The sequence below is a fragment of the Diabrotica undecimpunctata genome, chromosome 7 (assembly GCF_040954645.1).
Source record: "Diabrotica undecimpunctata isolate CICGRU chromosome 7, icDiaUnde3, whole genome shotgun sequence".
In the NCBI taxonomy this organism is placed as follows: Eukaryota; Metazoa; Arthropoda; class Insecta; order Coleoptera; family Chrysomelidae; genus Diabrotica; species Diabrotica undecimpunctata.
In genome coordinates this window covers 141546248-141561355 of record NC_092809.1, presented here as the reverse complement: position 1 = coordinate 141561355, position 15108 = coordinate 141546248, and the positions used below count along the sequence as shown (strand labels likewise).

The following is a 15108-nucleotide window of genomic DNA, read 5'->3' as shown; positions in this document are numbered from 1 at the left end:
CGAAGCTCAGCGTGAAGTAATGAAGGCCTGTTAAGGGGAAGTGAAATGTATAAAGAAGTTTACTGTGGAATATTTCCTTTTTTTAATTGTCAAATTCATGACAAGTCTGAACCGACTAGAATCTGTCATATCTGGTAAGTACTACAGAATTTAGCAGGAGAGTGAAGCTAATCATCGTTTCTATGCTTTATAATCAGTATAACTAATTTTAAATGCAAATAAAACAAAAAAAAAACACTTTTAGAATATTTGTTTCTTTTAACTTTCTGACAATTAAGAATGTAAAATTTAACATTACATGGGTGGAAAGATTAAGTATTATCTTTGGAAAGAATTATATTCATTGTTGTACCTTAACCATTAAAGATTCGTTAGAATATTCTGATAAAAGGCGATCGGTTTTAACTTAAGATCCGGTGAACTGAATCATTGACACATAGAACCGAATCTAAAAATTACCGAATTCCCCATCTCTCGTAAAAATATGGCATGAAATTGAGACTCATGAACGTCTAATAAAAGTTTGGAAAAATAACCACACGTCTGTAGTGTGAAATAATCTGACTAATAGTATTATTTGAAGGAAAACCGATCTTATTTTTACACCTTTATCACTACCTAACATATTTAACATACATATTAATTTAACACCTAAATAAATGAGGAGTGAAAATAAAAAAGAAGTGTGAAATAAATGCAGATTTTTTGTAAAATATTTTCAAGAACATATTATTAATTTTACAAGCAATTAAGAGATGCAAAACAAAAAACTACATATATATTTGGTTCCTAGTTCCTGCTGTGAAATAGTTCCATATTTCACAGCAAACGGTAAATTTTAACTTAAATCTTCATGTATAACAGTTTTAATCATTCATTTCTAGTAAGGATGTTGAAATGTTTCCTAAGATCGTGTGAACTGACTAACAGAAACATCGTGGTAATCAACTTAAAACAGAATTTCAATCGACTGAAATTATTGTTATATGTAGCAAATACTTAAGAATTTATGAGGAAATAGGAGCTAACCAAACTGTAACGCCAAATAGGAAGTTTTTCTGTATAATAATATTTAAGTGGCAGATTTGTATGCTTTTACAAATCTGTTAAATGCAAACAGCAGATGCAAAACAACTGTGAAAAAATATGAATCTGAAAGAAAATCGAAGCCTGCTTGACAAAAGCTTGTCAAGCAAGAAGTGAAATAACTACATGTTTACTGTGAAATAATTCGAATTTTACATCAAAAAGTAAAATTTAACATTACATAGACAGTAGACTCCCAATTTTGGGGGTTACAATCTAAAGCCCATATAGAGACATCGCCTCAGGGTATCTGTTAAGATCTAACATCACACCAAATTATTAACAAAAATGTAATAAACAACAAATTTTGTACCATTTTAAGGGTTCGTGCCCAAATATTTAGTGGCTTGACTCATGCACACCTGGTAAATGCACTGATGATGAACTTTTTAGTCCGAAAACGTTCTGTTGTGATGTAGCCTCAAAGGGCCTTTTTAATTATATACTAAAGAATTAATAATTCGATCTCAGTTAGTATTTGGTGATATTAGAGCTATCGGTTTTTAATTTTGGATACGATAAACCGAATTCACTCAAGATCATCGCTGTAATTCGTATTCTTCTCTTCGGTTGTAAATTACCAGAATTTTGTATCTATTGCAAGGAATATGGAAGCTATATAAGACTCTTAAAGGAAGTCAAGGCTCAGCGTACATTGAATTAAAGTTTTTTACATGTGAAATGAAATATAAATACATGTTTACTGTACATGTTCTATTGATCTAACAAATTAAAAAGAAGGATGCAAAAATGTTTAACATATTTCAAATTTTTCAACTTGTAAATTGAGTCACCAACACAGTTCCTCGTAGAGATCCGTATCTATCAAAGGAATCTAAAAATTATTCCAATTTCCCATCTCTCGGAAGGAATATGAAGCAACGGAAGGAATCTTTAAAGAACTCGACGATCAACAAGGAATCATAAACACTTACTAAATGGGAATAAATACACATATTTACTGGAAATGTTTTCATATTTTAGATGTGTATGTTTTGTATTAAATATAACTAATTATTTAGTGAAACTTAAAGGAAGTTAAAGGTCAGCGAACATTGATAAAAGTTGATTGTTACATGTGAACTGAAATATAAGTACATGTTTACTGTGAAATAGTTTTCCGAAAACTAAACCATTTATTGATCTAACAAGTTAAAAAGAAGGCAAAAATGTTTAACATATAATGGCATGGCTGTCTGTTTTCAACTTGTAAATTAAGTCACCAACACAGTTCGTCGTAGCGATCCGTATCTATCAAAGGAATCTAAAAATTATTTCAATTTCCCATCTTTCGGAATAAATATGAAACAACGGGAGGAATCTTAAAGGAATTCGACAACCAATAAGGAATAATAAAAACTTAATAAATGGGAAGTGAAAGAAATACACATGTTTACTGTGAAATATTTTCATATTTTAGATTTGTATGCTTTGTAATAAATATAACTAATTTTAAGTGCAAACAACAGATGCAAAATAAATGCTCAAAATTTACGGTTACTGTTTTACTATTTTTTTGAACTTTTTACTATTAAAAAAAATTATTTAACATTACACAAATGTTTTAGTATGTTAGCCATAATTAAAGAGACATAAATCAATTGTAATTTTGTCGAATGCAGGCGAAAGTATGGACGTTATATTCCATTGTACCTCGCTGGCCTCGTCAGTCGCACTTTGATGTAGCTATGTGTACCAAAATAAAAGTAAGTAGAGTGAGTACTAAGCAATTGGCGAACTGTCAGTGACCATATTGAAAGAGATGAGGATACCTTCATCTGATTCACTATTTAGTGACATAACAAAAATACTAAGGGTGAGTATTAAGCAATTAGTGGGAATATCTGCATTCAGCTATAATGTAGGAGGTACTTTTTTGGGTGTCGACTTAAATGACGCATTTTACTAACTCTCTTCTTTAGCAAGATACAGAATACGTTTCCAGGAAAACGTCGAAGGCACTGTAAAGTTCGCATTCGTTTGTTTTAAATGTGATTTTGCTCTTGCAGGGAATAGCTCGAGCGAAAAGCAGAAAAAAGCCTTTTACTCTACATATCTGAGAAAAATCGTTGACTAGCTCACCGTTACCGAGCTCCATCTGTTTTTGGCATATTACTACGGCGCATTAGCGATACCAATCTCTGAGAGCTCTCTTAAAGGGGGTCATCACATACAGATCTGCTCCGCAGGTGCGTCTGAAGACTGAACGGATACAGTGTTAGAATGAGATTTCTACACAGTACACACTACACAGCCAAGACTGACAACGACAGTTGACAGATGCTAGCAACGTGGCATATCCTGTGATAATGTCTATTGCCGGAGAAACGCCAGGAAAAAATAATTCCACATATGTAGAAAACGAAATATTCGCAGATTTTGTATAACGAACAAGAAAGGTATGTCCATTTCAATACTTATATCAAAAAATTCAGTTAAAAACACTATTTTAGTAGCAGTAACCTTAACAAACAACAAAAACGTTAAGCTAAACACGTAAAGCTAACACGTTATATTAACAAGGGAATGTCTTATAAAAAATAGTTTCTAATTCTCTTCAAAACTACTTATTAAAATGCATGTATATAATCATCTGTTGAATGCACAGTCACAACATAGTTACAAATAAATATAAATATATTACTCTTTAACGAAACAAGTTAAAATTTTAAACACGCTGGATCTCAAATAACTTTACGTCGGTGTCATACCAAACAGGGGGATCCACATTCCTAAAAAAAAAAATAATAATATTACACAAGAAGTACTGAATTTATACATAGGTGGCGCCACCTAGGAAGAAGCATCGCAGATTCTCATTTTCATACCGCTCCAGTGTCGATACCAATTACAAGACGCTTTGTTAGGTATACCACCTATCAAAGGCAACATTCGGAAATATTTGAAGATAAGCTGCGTTGATTCTTCCTAGCTGGCGAATACTATAATACAGTGTTTTTGAATACGCGCGTGCTTTCGACGTAAAAAATCTGACGGATCCCTAAAGACGTAATAATGGACCACACTCCGCTCTGGCTATCAATTTTTAAAAATATGTTTTAAACCATATACGCGGAGAGAGTCAAATGAAAAGCATATTTCTTTATTGCTCAAAATTGTCCTCGCACTTCAATTCATAACTCGCACGTAAATCACGTAAAACTGGACCTAGAGAGACTGACACGTGAGTCGGATAAATAAAATCAGGAAAAAGCAATTTGTTGCCTCATAAACATGCACTTACAAGCCAAATAATTAAAACGTAAACGCCCCACTGTAATGACGGTTAAAAAGTCTGAAGTGATCATGGCACCGTCTGTAATGAATTATTTAATCGTCCGTGAATGTAATTACGCAATAGGAAAAGTCATATACGAGTAATGTCGACAAAAAGTTTTACAGAGTCCCTAAATGTTATAAACAAATAACTACAGTTATTTTATATATTATATGTGACGTTCCATCGTTTTCGTGATCTTCCTACTGATCGTCTTCCTATTGGGGAATCTTCTCTTGCCGTCTTTACTACTCTATTTGTTGTCATTCGGCTTATATGATCTCGTTCCATTCTAATCTTCTATTTCTTACCCAGTTCTTGATATTCTCCACCTTGCATCTACGTCTTATATCTGTACTTCTAGCTCTGTCCCATAGTGCCTTACCATCAATGTTTTCAAGTGTTTTCATTTCTGCTGTTTCTAACATCCTTTTTGTCCTCTCTGTATCAGGTAGCCTTTCTGTCACGTATGTCATTATATGTCTGATGACGGTTTTGTAGATTCTGCCTTTCATTTCTTTCCCATATTTATTTCTATTTCTCGATATTTTTATTTCTCCATATTACTAATTAAGGTCCACGAAACATAGATATGCCAGTTTGTTGTATTCTAATGATTTCTCTTGCACTTGTCTCATTATAAATATAGCGTCGGTACATGATTTTTCCGACCTAAAACCTTGTTGTTCTTCTGCTAGTGTTATAATTTCATTCAGTTTATTTGTTATCACTTTGGTTGTTAATTTTAGTGTTGTGTTTAATAAATTAATTCCTCTGTAATTTTCCGGGTCCGATTTGTCTCACTTTTTAAAGAGAGGTATTAGGATGCTTGATCTCCATTCTTGAAGAATTCTGTTTTGTTCTATTATTTTTTGGATTAGTTTTAATAGCATTTTGCTCAGATCTGGTCCTCCGTACTTTATTTAGGAGTACGTTCGGCATTCTGTCCTCTTCTGGTGATTTTCTATTTTTTAATTTCCTTAATGCTTTCTTCACCTCTTCCTCCATTTATTTCTTCGTTTGTCGTCACCTCTGGTGTTGGTGGTTCATTATCGTCAGCTTTATCAAATAGGGATCGAAAGTAGTTTACCCATGTTTCCTTCTGAATGTGTTTCGTTTTTGTTAGTTCGTTCATCTCTTTTCTTTGCCCTTTTCCAGTATTCCCTTTTTATTTGTCTAACTTAAGTATTCGTTTCATTTCTGATTCGTTTATAGTGATTATATGCCTGTTGTGTTTTTTGTGTCCTGTATTGTAAAAAGGCTTTCTTCTTTTCTTCATATTTTGTTTTCACTTCCTCTCTAAACCATGTGTTTTCTTTTTTGGTATGTTAGTGTTCGTTACTTTTCTCTCTCCAAGTGATTCTGTTGCTGCGTTAATTATGTCATTTGTGAGTTTTTCTCAGCTTTCCTCGATGTTATCGTTTTCTAATATTTTATTCCCAGCGATCCGTAGTATTGCGTGGACTCCGTATTTAATTCTTCGACTTTGATTTTTGTTTGTGTTGGCGCCGCTCTCTTGGGTGTGAAGTATTTCAGGATGATTCTTATTTTACATAATACAAGGCTATGGTCGCTACCTACATTTGCTGAGTTGAGGCATCTTACGTCGATTATTTTCGATGGATGTATATCTCTGTTGGTGATAACATAATCTATCATAGATCTTTGTCCGCTGGTGTTATTAAATGTATATTTATGTTGGTCTTTGTAGTCAAAAAATTTGTAGTTTATTCTAAGTTTGTTATCCGTGCAGAAGTTTATCATCAGTTCTCCATTTTCGTTTTTAACATCCTCGTTATGTCTTTGCTTAATTCCGGGTATTACTTGATTGCCTATTCGAGCGTTAAAATCCCCTATTATTATCATCTTCCCTCTGACTTGATCTACTACTTGTAATTGGTCATAAAACATTTCCCTTGTTGTTTGAGGCTTATCATTTTCTGGGCCATATACTCCGATGATGTTCAGGTCTTCCTTCTCCATTCTTATCTTTGCTGTTACAATCCTTTCTGATATGTATTGACACTCTTTAATGTGATTTTGGTGCCTTTGTTGTATTAGTAAGGCTACACCTTCTTTGGCCCTGTTTTCATTTGCTACTCATTTTGATTGTCTTTTTCCTTTCCTGTAAAGCACAAATGTCTATTTCTTTCTCTTTCAGTATTTGGATTATTTCTTGCTCCCTTGACTTGGCCGATCTGATATTCCAAGTAGTAATTCTCATCTGGCTTTTGGATTTTTTTCGCTTGACCTTATTTCTTGCCGTGGTCGTCTTAATAGTATCAATCCGGTTCCGAAGCTGTACATTGTTTTTTTGAGCAGTATTCTTTTTTACAATTGGTTGGTTGCTAACTTTGCCAATCGCCCCTGTGGTAACCGCAGAGCTATCAATGTTACTTAATACATACAAATCATCCTCATGTCGCTGATTAAGTATCTGCTCTGTCGAGATTTATCACACACTAATTTTAATTTTTGGTTTTCATCTTTTATGTCTATCATCAATATTCTTTCTGATAGTAGTGTACACTACCAATGTTGTTTGTGCATTTTTCTTGTATTAAGATGTGTAAATAAACATACTGGATGTTTTAAAGTGTATTCAAGTCAATAAAATATTTAAGAAACAATTGTTTGGTGCGCGAGTGACGTTCCCATGAGTTACAGTGATAGCCATAGTTACAGTAACAACAACTTTGAGCAATTGTATGTGAAAATCATTACAATACTTACCTTAGATATATTACTCCCCACATATACGTCCTAAACCAAGTAGTAGTGCCCGAATTCGCCTGATATTTCCTAATTAAAATAGGGTGAGGGACGGGTAATAGGCCTACTAAAGTACCGTGCTGTAAAAACTTCAATATTTCACTTTCATCAGTCAGTCCCCTGAAATCGAGTTAATATATGAACAAAACAGAAGTACGCAACGAAGTATGATAAAAATATATTAATAAAGTTAATTAATAATGAAAAATACAGAAAAATTAATAGAAAAAGGAAAAACAAAAGAAAATAACTGAAATAAGACTAAAAATAACACATAACCCTACAATACGATAATAAAAAAAAATAAGATGTATCAAAAGGAAATAAATATATTTAACGGCAATAAGCAACAATTTTAATTGAAAATGTATTATTGACGTTTAGATTTCCATCTCGCTATTTTCAATTATTATTGTGGTTTATTTCCATTAAACCATGTTAAGTGCACTCGGATACACGTTGGCAGTGAACGTGTTAAAAACAAAAATAATTTACATCGTGTAGAAAAGCTCTGACTACAAAAAACACAGACTAGTAGCTACAACAACATATACATTAGCTGCACTGGAAAGAAATTGTTCTGAAACTATTTTCTTGTGGCATTTCTATCTTAACTATGAATTATATTTAATGGAAATTAACCGCAATTTCGGTTAAAAATGCATCTTATACACTAAAAGGCTAAGCCCTTTTTTTGTGCGCAATACTCCTCTTACACGGTGATAGATAGGAGAATAATTTTTTCGAATAATTAAACAGATTGTTGAGTAGATTCCCCCTAAGGTTTAAAATTTAAAAAATTCGAACGGGTTTAAAAATGGCGGCCATAAAATGAATTTTTCCTATAGTAAAGTATAGGAATTCAATATTATACACAATGCAACAACGCGTCAATTCTCGAATGCACCAACAAGTGTTTCCACTTAAGGAATAACGATAATGACCACTCAAAATTCGGGATCCTCCTGTCTCCGATTTTAATTTATGGGGTCTGTTTTTCACTATCTGATGAGTTGGTATTTTTTTATTTTTATGTTTGTAGAAAGTATTCTGTTCCCAACAAGTGCAGCGTGTGTGAGGTGTTGTGATTGATATTTAGAGATTTAGACTTCGTTTTGAGTTTAATACTTGAAGAATTAAATAATGAGGTAAGCATTACTTTGTTTTTAATTTATTGGTTAGAAATATATTATTAATTTTGTTGGGAATAAGCCACAATTTTACTTTAAATTAGGTTTATTTTAAATAAATAAATAAAAAATAAACTTATTATAAAGTAAAATTGTGGCGTATTCTCAAAAAAGTGGAACAGTAGGCGATAGTGTAGACTAGCGAGGAGCATCATACTGTTTTCTGTATTTTTTAAATTTAAATAATATTTAAATATAAATTTAGTTAGTTAGTTAGTTAGAGTTCTCAAACCGACTTCTTTTTCTTAAACGTGGCATTTTACAATCTAAAATATGCAAAAAAAAAAGTTACTTCCTTACCGGTTTTACTTCCGTTTTTTAATTAAGAGGGGCGGAGTCTAACAATCATATTGTTTCCGTTTCCTAATGTAAATCTTCCTGAAAATCCTAAAAAACTACTGTATCGATTTTCAATTTAAAAAAATTGGCGTCGATACAGTTTATTTTTAGGATTTTCGGAACACTTACACCAGGCGACGGAAACGATGGATCGTTAGACTCCGCCCCTCTTAAATATCAGCAAAACTTACATCAAAACTCGATGTCGAGTTGGTCCCCTAGTTATATGTTATATTTGATGTTTTTATTTCTACCTCGGCATTTTCAATTAAAATTGTGATTAATTTCCGTTAAATATAGAAGATAATAAAACAGTTATCAGGAAAAAAATAAAAAAGAATGATTTTGAACTAAAAAAAGCAAAAAATTCCTACTTAAAATTTACTTACTTATCAATGCAAATCTTTTCAACTTGAGGCACGAGAACTTGTAATAATCGCATGATTGTTTGGAGCGGCAATTTGCTCTTCCACGAATGCACCCATTCGCTTGTCGGCACCCATTGTCCGTTTATATTATTATCACTCGGTGCACTAACTCTTAAACTATTACGCTGGAAAATAAAGAAAAAGATCAAAATGATGATAGAAACAACAGCTGCCAGACAAACTTGTGCCTGACGAAATTTTTTTGATCGAAAAATTGTAAGTTTCTCTTACCGCATTCACTGATCTGGTAAGTGTTTCAGTCGGGGAAGGAGTCGGTGATTCTTTCAACTCATATGCGTCATTGGTATTTACCTGCGAAATATATACCTCACAGTCAAATGCACATACATAAAAGAGTAAATTAAAAATATATACATATAAAGAATATCTCATGTAAACCGTCTATTATTGGTTCTGTCAAATGTCATCGCGTAACTGTCATCTGTCATTTATATTATTAGTTATCCTTTATTGAATTATAACATAGCCCAACAGTCGTTTTGGTGATAATAATTTTGATGCTCTGAAAAATGTCTTTCTTTTTTTTTTCGTAACTGCGCTAGTTTTTAAGATAGCTTTGGTGTCATTAGCAAATATGGCAATAAAGTTATGTTATAGTTAGTACAGGTATATCAAACGTGTATAGATGGTATAAACCGGATCCAATACAGCGCCTTTTGGAACACCTTTCTATGATACCAAAAATGATCCTAATTGTTTGACAGTCTTTCTATTCAAAACTTATAGCAATTTAATATTAAAGCATTTTCCACTAAAAAAAGTACGACAAACTGCTGAAAAACACTTGTTCAAAGTATATAAACAACAAAAATTTGAATATAATCGGCAATTAAAAATTGCTAAAAAGTCAGCTTGCTGTGATTTTATAACTAATTCCAATAATAAACCTAGAGACTGCTGGAAAATAGTAAATTTCGAAAGAAACAATACAAGATCCAGTTCGGCACAACCTGATCTATCTCCAGACGAAATAAATCAGTTTTTTATTACAATTGCAGAGAATATAATTACATCTCTTCCCACTATTAATATCGATGTCCTCTTCAATTATAGAAATTATCCTTCTCCTTATTCCCATTGTGGAAGAAGAGGTCTCTCAAATAATAAAGTCTCTTAATAATTCCAATTGTGTAAAGACGTTCACGAAATTAATACGAAGATTTTAAAAGAAACTTGCCAAATAGTTTTAACACCCTTCACTCATCTTATTAATTTAATTCTATCAACTGGAAAAGATGATTCAGTCAAAAACTGACAACTACAGACCCATAAGCATTGTTTCTACTTTTGGGAAAGTGATTGAAAAGGTTACCAAACAACAATTTTATTCCTATTTTGATTCCAATAATTACTTTAGCAACTCACAATATGGATTCAGAAGTGCTCGTTCTACTACGAACGCAGTATATAATTTTGTGAGCGAGGTAATTGAGGGGCTTGAACGCAGCAATCGCATAGCAATTGCACACGACATTTTGCTTCACAAATTAAATTACTATGGAATCAGAGGTATCCCTCTTAAGCTTATAACTTCTTACCTAGTGGCAGACACCAGGCGGTAGTGTCTAAAGGTCATCTCTCCGATTTTCTATCCGTAAAACATGGAGTCCCACAAGGTTCGGTCATATGACCTCTTTTGTTTATTATTTATGTCATCGATTTACCTAAATTCATATCTCCGTACAATTCGCAGATGATACCACATACGTTATATCAGAAAATAATAATGATGATTTAAAAATGTCTTACGAGGAAGTTTCTACTAAATCTAGCACATGGTTTGCTGCAAACAAACCGAAATTTAACTCCGATAAAACGCAAAACTTGGTTATATCTGCAAGTAATTTACATGATGGTCCAGATAACAAAGAGACTGTTAAACTATTGGGAATAACCATAGATAATCGACTGAACTGGTCGGCTCATATCTCACAACTAAAGAAAAAGCCAACCAACGACTAGTTGGTTGTTAAAATTGATTTTTTTTGTAAATAAAATCTCATATGCTGCGTAGATTTTCTCTCGTATCCCATTTTACGAATCGATAGAGCAGTACTGATTCTGTTTTTTAAAATTTTGGCATAAGGGCTACTGGTCCCCTAAGGGTGTTGTTTTGAATTAAACATCACAATAAGGAACATCCAAAAAAAGGCACAATGGCAGGTTGTGAAAACGAAAAGAAATTTTACTTTGGAAAAATTGCGGAAAATAAGGAAAATTCGATTTTTACGAAAACGAACCCGGTTCAACTCTAAATTTCCTTTTGTTTTTGCTTGACATTTTCCGTAGACAAAATCATGGTTGAATTTCGCATTGAAATTCGACGGTCTAATATAAGGCAGCAAAAATTGTGAATACTGTTTGTGTATAAAAAAATTTTATTGTATATATTAAACATTCATGGCAAAAATTTATCGAAGGCCGGTAAAACGTCAAGGAAGATAGTTGAGCAGACTTTCTTCTAACGATTTTTCGATAATATTCGAAACCCGTTGTGAGCGTGATTAACCTTTTCGCGCGTGACGTGACTCATGACAATTTGTGATTGGACGCTCCTCCACCCATTGCAGCAGTGGCGGCGGTTTACAGCGGTCGCAGTATTATACATATTTGAGGTTTGAACCTTTGACTGAGGTGTTGGCAGAATGAAATAGAAAAAGAAAATCGAAAAACACTTGGGAAATAATCTTTTTGACAAAAGATATAAATTTCTTAATCTTAAAAATGCAACAAGTGATGTGTGAGTGAATTCTGAATTAATACAGTTTAAAGGAAATATTCAAGAGTTAGCACGGTGTATGAACTCTACAAAGATTCTGCGATATGTTTCCAAAAGCGGGACAGCAAGTCTCTTAACACATAAATGTTCTATTGATTTCATTCTGTCATCGTCTTATCTCTCAAAAATAAGTCATTACACAGTAAATTAAGGAATGACCGTTTAATTTTTGGAAATAAATATTATAAGTTATTGATTATTTCATAAATGGGACAAATCTAGTAAAAAAGAACATTACTCACCTCACTAATACTACTATTTCCTATGGTAACTGCAGTCTTCGATGGTGTATTTAACGCTAAAGTGGCCATTCCGTTCGCCAACGTGAGGCCGTCCTCCTGCTTTATCGCCGGATGCGCAGACTCTCTCTCCGTCATCTGCGCAATCTGCGGGGTATCGGGAAGAGTGGCCTTCAGCGTGCCCGGCTCGGCGGGAAGTGCCGGACGAGATCCTTCCATGGCTTGCTCGTTGATATTTTCGTGACTGATAGAGCTGGAAATTCTCTTCTTCGTCCGCCTGTTGATCGACTTCGAGATGGAGCTGTAGTCGACCGGTAAGTTGGCCAAACTGTGGAATACCTGGCGTTTTCTTATAATCGTATATACAAGATTGGAGTTCCCGTCGAACTGATATTGGATGATGTTGTTGAAGATTTCAAGAAGGAAAAATACTAGATGGTGATTCGAGGAAGCAGAGAATAAGAACCAGGGAGTGCTGAATGCTTCCAATAAGTGTAGAAGCTTCGTACTCGAAACCATGGACAATGTTTTTAAGTAAGGGGAAACGTTGACTAGAATCGTCAGCAGACAATCAAAAAGAGGCTGTAGTCTTTGATGACCGGTTGTAATTATTTTATGAAATACGATTATTAAGAGATCGGCGTGAGTTCCGGTAAAAACTGGAATGTCCATTGGAATTGTAGCGGTGTAGGGTTTGTTAAGACGAACTCCAAAGTTCCGTTCGCCAGACAGTAAAAGAAGTATAAATACTCCAATGTGCATCAAGCCAACTCGTGCTAAAAAATATTTATAATAAGTATGTTGTATTGCTTAGTCAGAGGGCGTAGGAAATACCATGGATCAATATTATTGGTTAGCTAGTTATTTCCAAGAAAAATATAATTTTAGATTCATTGTAGAGAGCTAGGTATATATAAATCTAACAAAAGTCTCACATATATGTGATTAAACGAATAAAAAATGTAAAATCTGTTCATCAAACAATTTCTACCTTTTATATACGAATATGGATACAAATTGTGAAGACTTAATTGCATTATTAGAGTGACATATTAGTGTATAGTATTTGGTCAACAGATTATTTGTAATTATGGCGTCTTAATGTATACTGGAAGTTTTAATATCAACAGTTAACAATTTATGATTGTAAATTTTTAATGATATTGTGTATAATTTTAGTTTAACACAGAATCATGGATTCCTAATAATGAAATATTAAAACATCTTATAAAATAAAATATTTATTAAATATTTTCATGAATCATGGTATTTTACTCTATATTTATTTGTATTGTGAGTGACCATAAAGCTGCACAATTTAAATTGGATATAAAAAATTTGGAGAACGCTTAATACTGGTGTAGTAAATACCATACCATACCATAAGTGTTAAATTTGTATTTGTTATGTATTTTATCAAAAATTTGCCATACATTAGTCAAGTTTAAAGCAAATTGCTACAATATCTATACAGAGTGAGTCATAACTATTGGGACATACACTAAGGACAGGTTATTTGGACCAAAATATGGCTCTTGGGCCAAATATGCCTTAATAAAATGTTGCTGCGAAAAAAGATACAGGGTGTTAAAGTTAATTTTTGTTTTTCGTTTTTTGCTAATAGTTTCCCTGTATATTTATAAATTGCTATCAAAATTGGCACAGAGGCATAATCTTAGACAAGAAATAGTATTTTATTTACAATTTTACATTTTGTCATAGAGGGCGCCACGTGTATCATTCCTAATGATCAAATTGAGTCTACAACTTTTTCTGATGAAACTTTTTAATAATTTTTATTAGAAAATATGACGTAAACATCATTTTGACGTAAAATTGGTACTCTTGTTTAAACATGATAATTTCAATAGTTTTCGATAAAAACGCAGTCGAACTGCTTAGAGTCTTAAAAAAGGATTTCAAATATTATTTCATTTATGAAAAGTATGCTTTGGACTGTCAGATAATTGTTGTTGATAAATATTATTTGTTCAGAGTAAATTATTTTTAATGTGACAGTGTAGTGTAATGTTGCATTTTTTAAAAGTAATCATTACTTTTTTTGATTGAAATGCCTCGTCACAATCATTTTACTAATGAAGAAATGCGATTAAATAACTATTGGGACATATACTAAGGACAGGTTATTTGGACCAAAATATGGCTATTGGGCCAAATATGCCTTAATAAAATGTTGCTGAGAAAAAAGATACAAGGTGTTAAAGTTAATTTTTGTTTTTCGTTTTTTGCTAATAGTTTCCCTGTATATTTATAAATTGCTATCAAAATTGGCACAGAGGCATAATCTTAGACAAGAAATAGTATTTTATTTACAATTCCACTATCAAATACCAAACTAATAAACAAAGTTGCAACTAACGTAAGGTTTCCGTTTTGACGATAAATCAAAACTAAACACACTTTAACTTAAAGAACTCACAAACATAATATTCTTAATAAAGTGTCTGTCATTGCGATGTTTATTCAGAATACGTTGGCAAAACTGTAACCGTCGTGGAAGATCTGTTGGAAGTAAATTTTGAACAGGAGTGAAGTGATAAGGATGGAGGTTCCCTTTTTTGAATTCTAACAATAGACGACTGACTTACTCCTGTTGCTGCTGATAGATGTCGTGAACTTATTTCAGGATTTTCATCTACTCGAACCAAAAGTTCATCTTCTTGATTAGATGTGATTTGTTTCGGTCGACCACCCCGATTTTTAGTGTGAAATGACCCAGTTTCACCTAAACTACGATATAATCTTACAAAAGTTTTGTGATTTGGTTGCCTTCTGTTTGCGTATAACATTCCATACCTTCTGGCTGCCGAGCGACCGCAAAAATTTTCTTGTGCGTATACGCAAATCATATCTCGCATTTCTTCATTAGTAAAATGATTGTGACGAGGCATTTCAATCAAAAAAGTAATGATTACTTTTAAAAAATGCAACATTACACTACACTGTCACATCAAAA

General features: G+C 32.9%; 1 protein-coding gene across 1 annotated transcript in view; it reads right to left on the bottom strand.

Annotated features, from left to right (window-relative positions):
• Window positions 1-2478: 2478 nt before the first annotated feature.
• LOC140445929 (protein HID1) overlaps window positions 2479-15108 on the bottom strand; it is a 25146-nt gene continuing 12516 nt past the window's right edge. Inside the window, exons 9-13 of the mRNA XM_072538374.1 lie at window positions 12135-12907; window positions 9324-9404; window positions 9054-9217; window positions 7097-7255; window positions 2479-3818 (exon numbers count right to left, since the gene is read on the bottom strand). Coding sequence (XP_072394475.1) covers window positions 3755-3818; window positions 7097-7255; window positions 9054-9217; window positions 9324-9404; window positions 12135-12907 — 1241 coding nt within the window. The 3' untranslated portion in view covers window positions 2479-3754. The remainder of the gene's footprint in view (window positions 3819-7096; window positions 7256-9053; window positions 9218-9323; window positions 9405-12134; window positions 12908-15108) is intronic.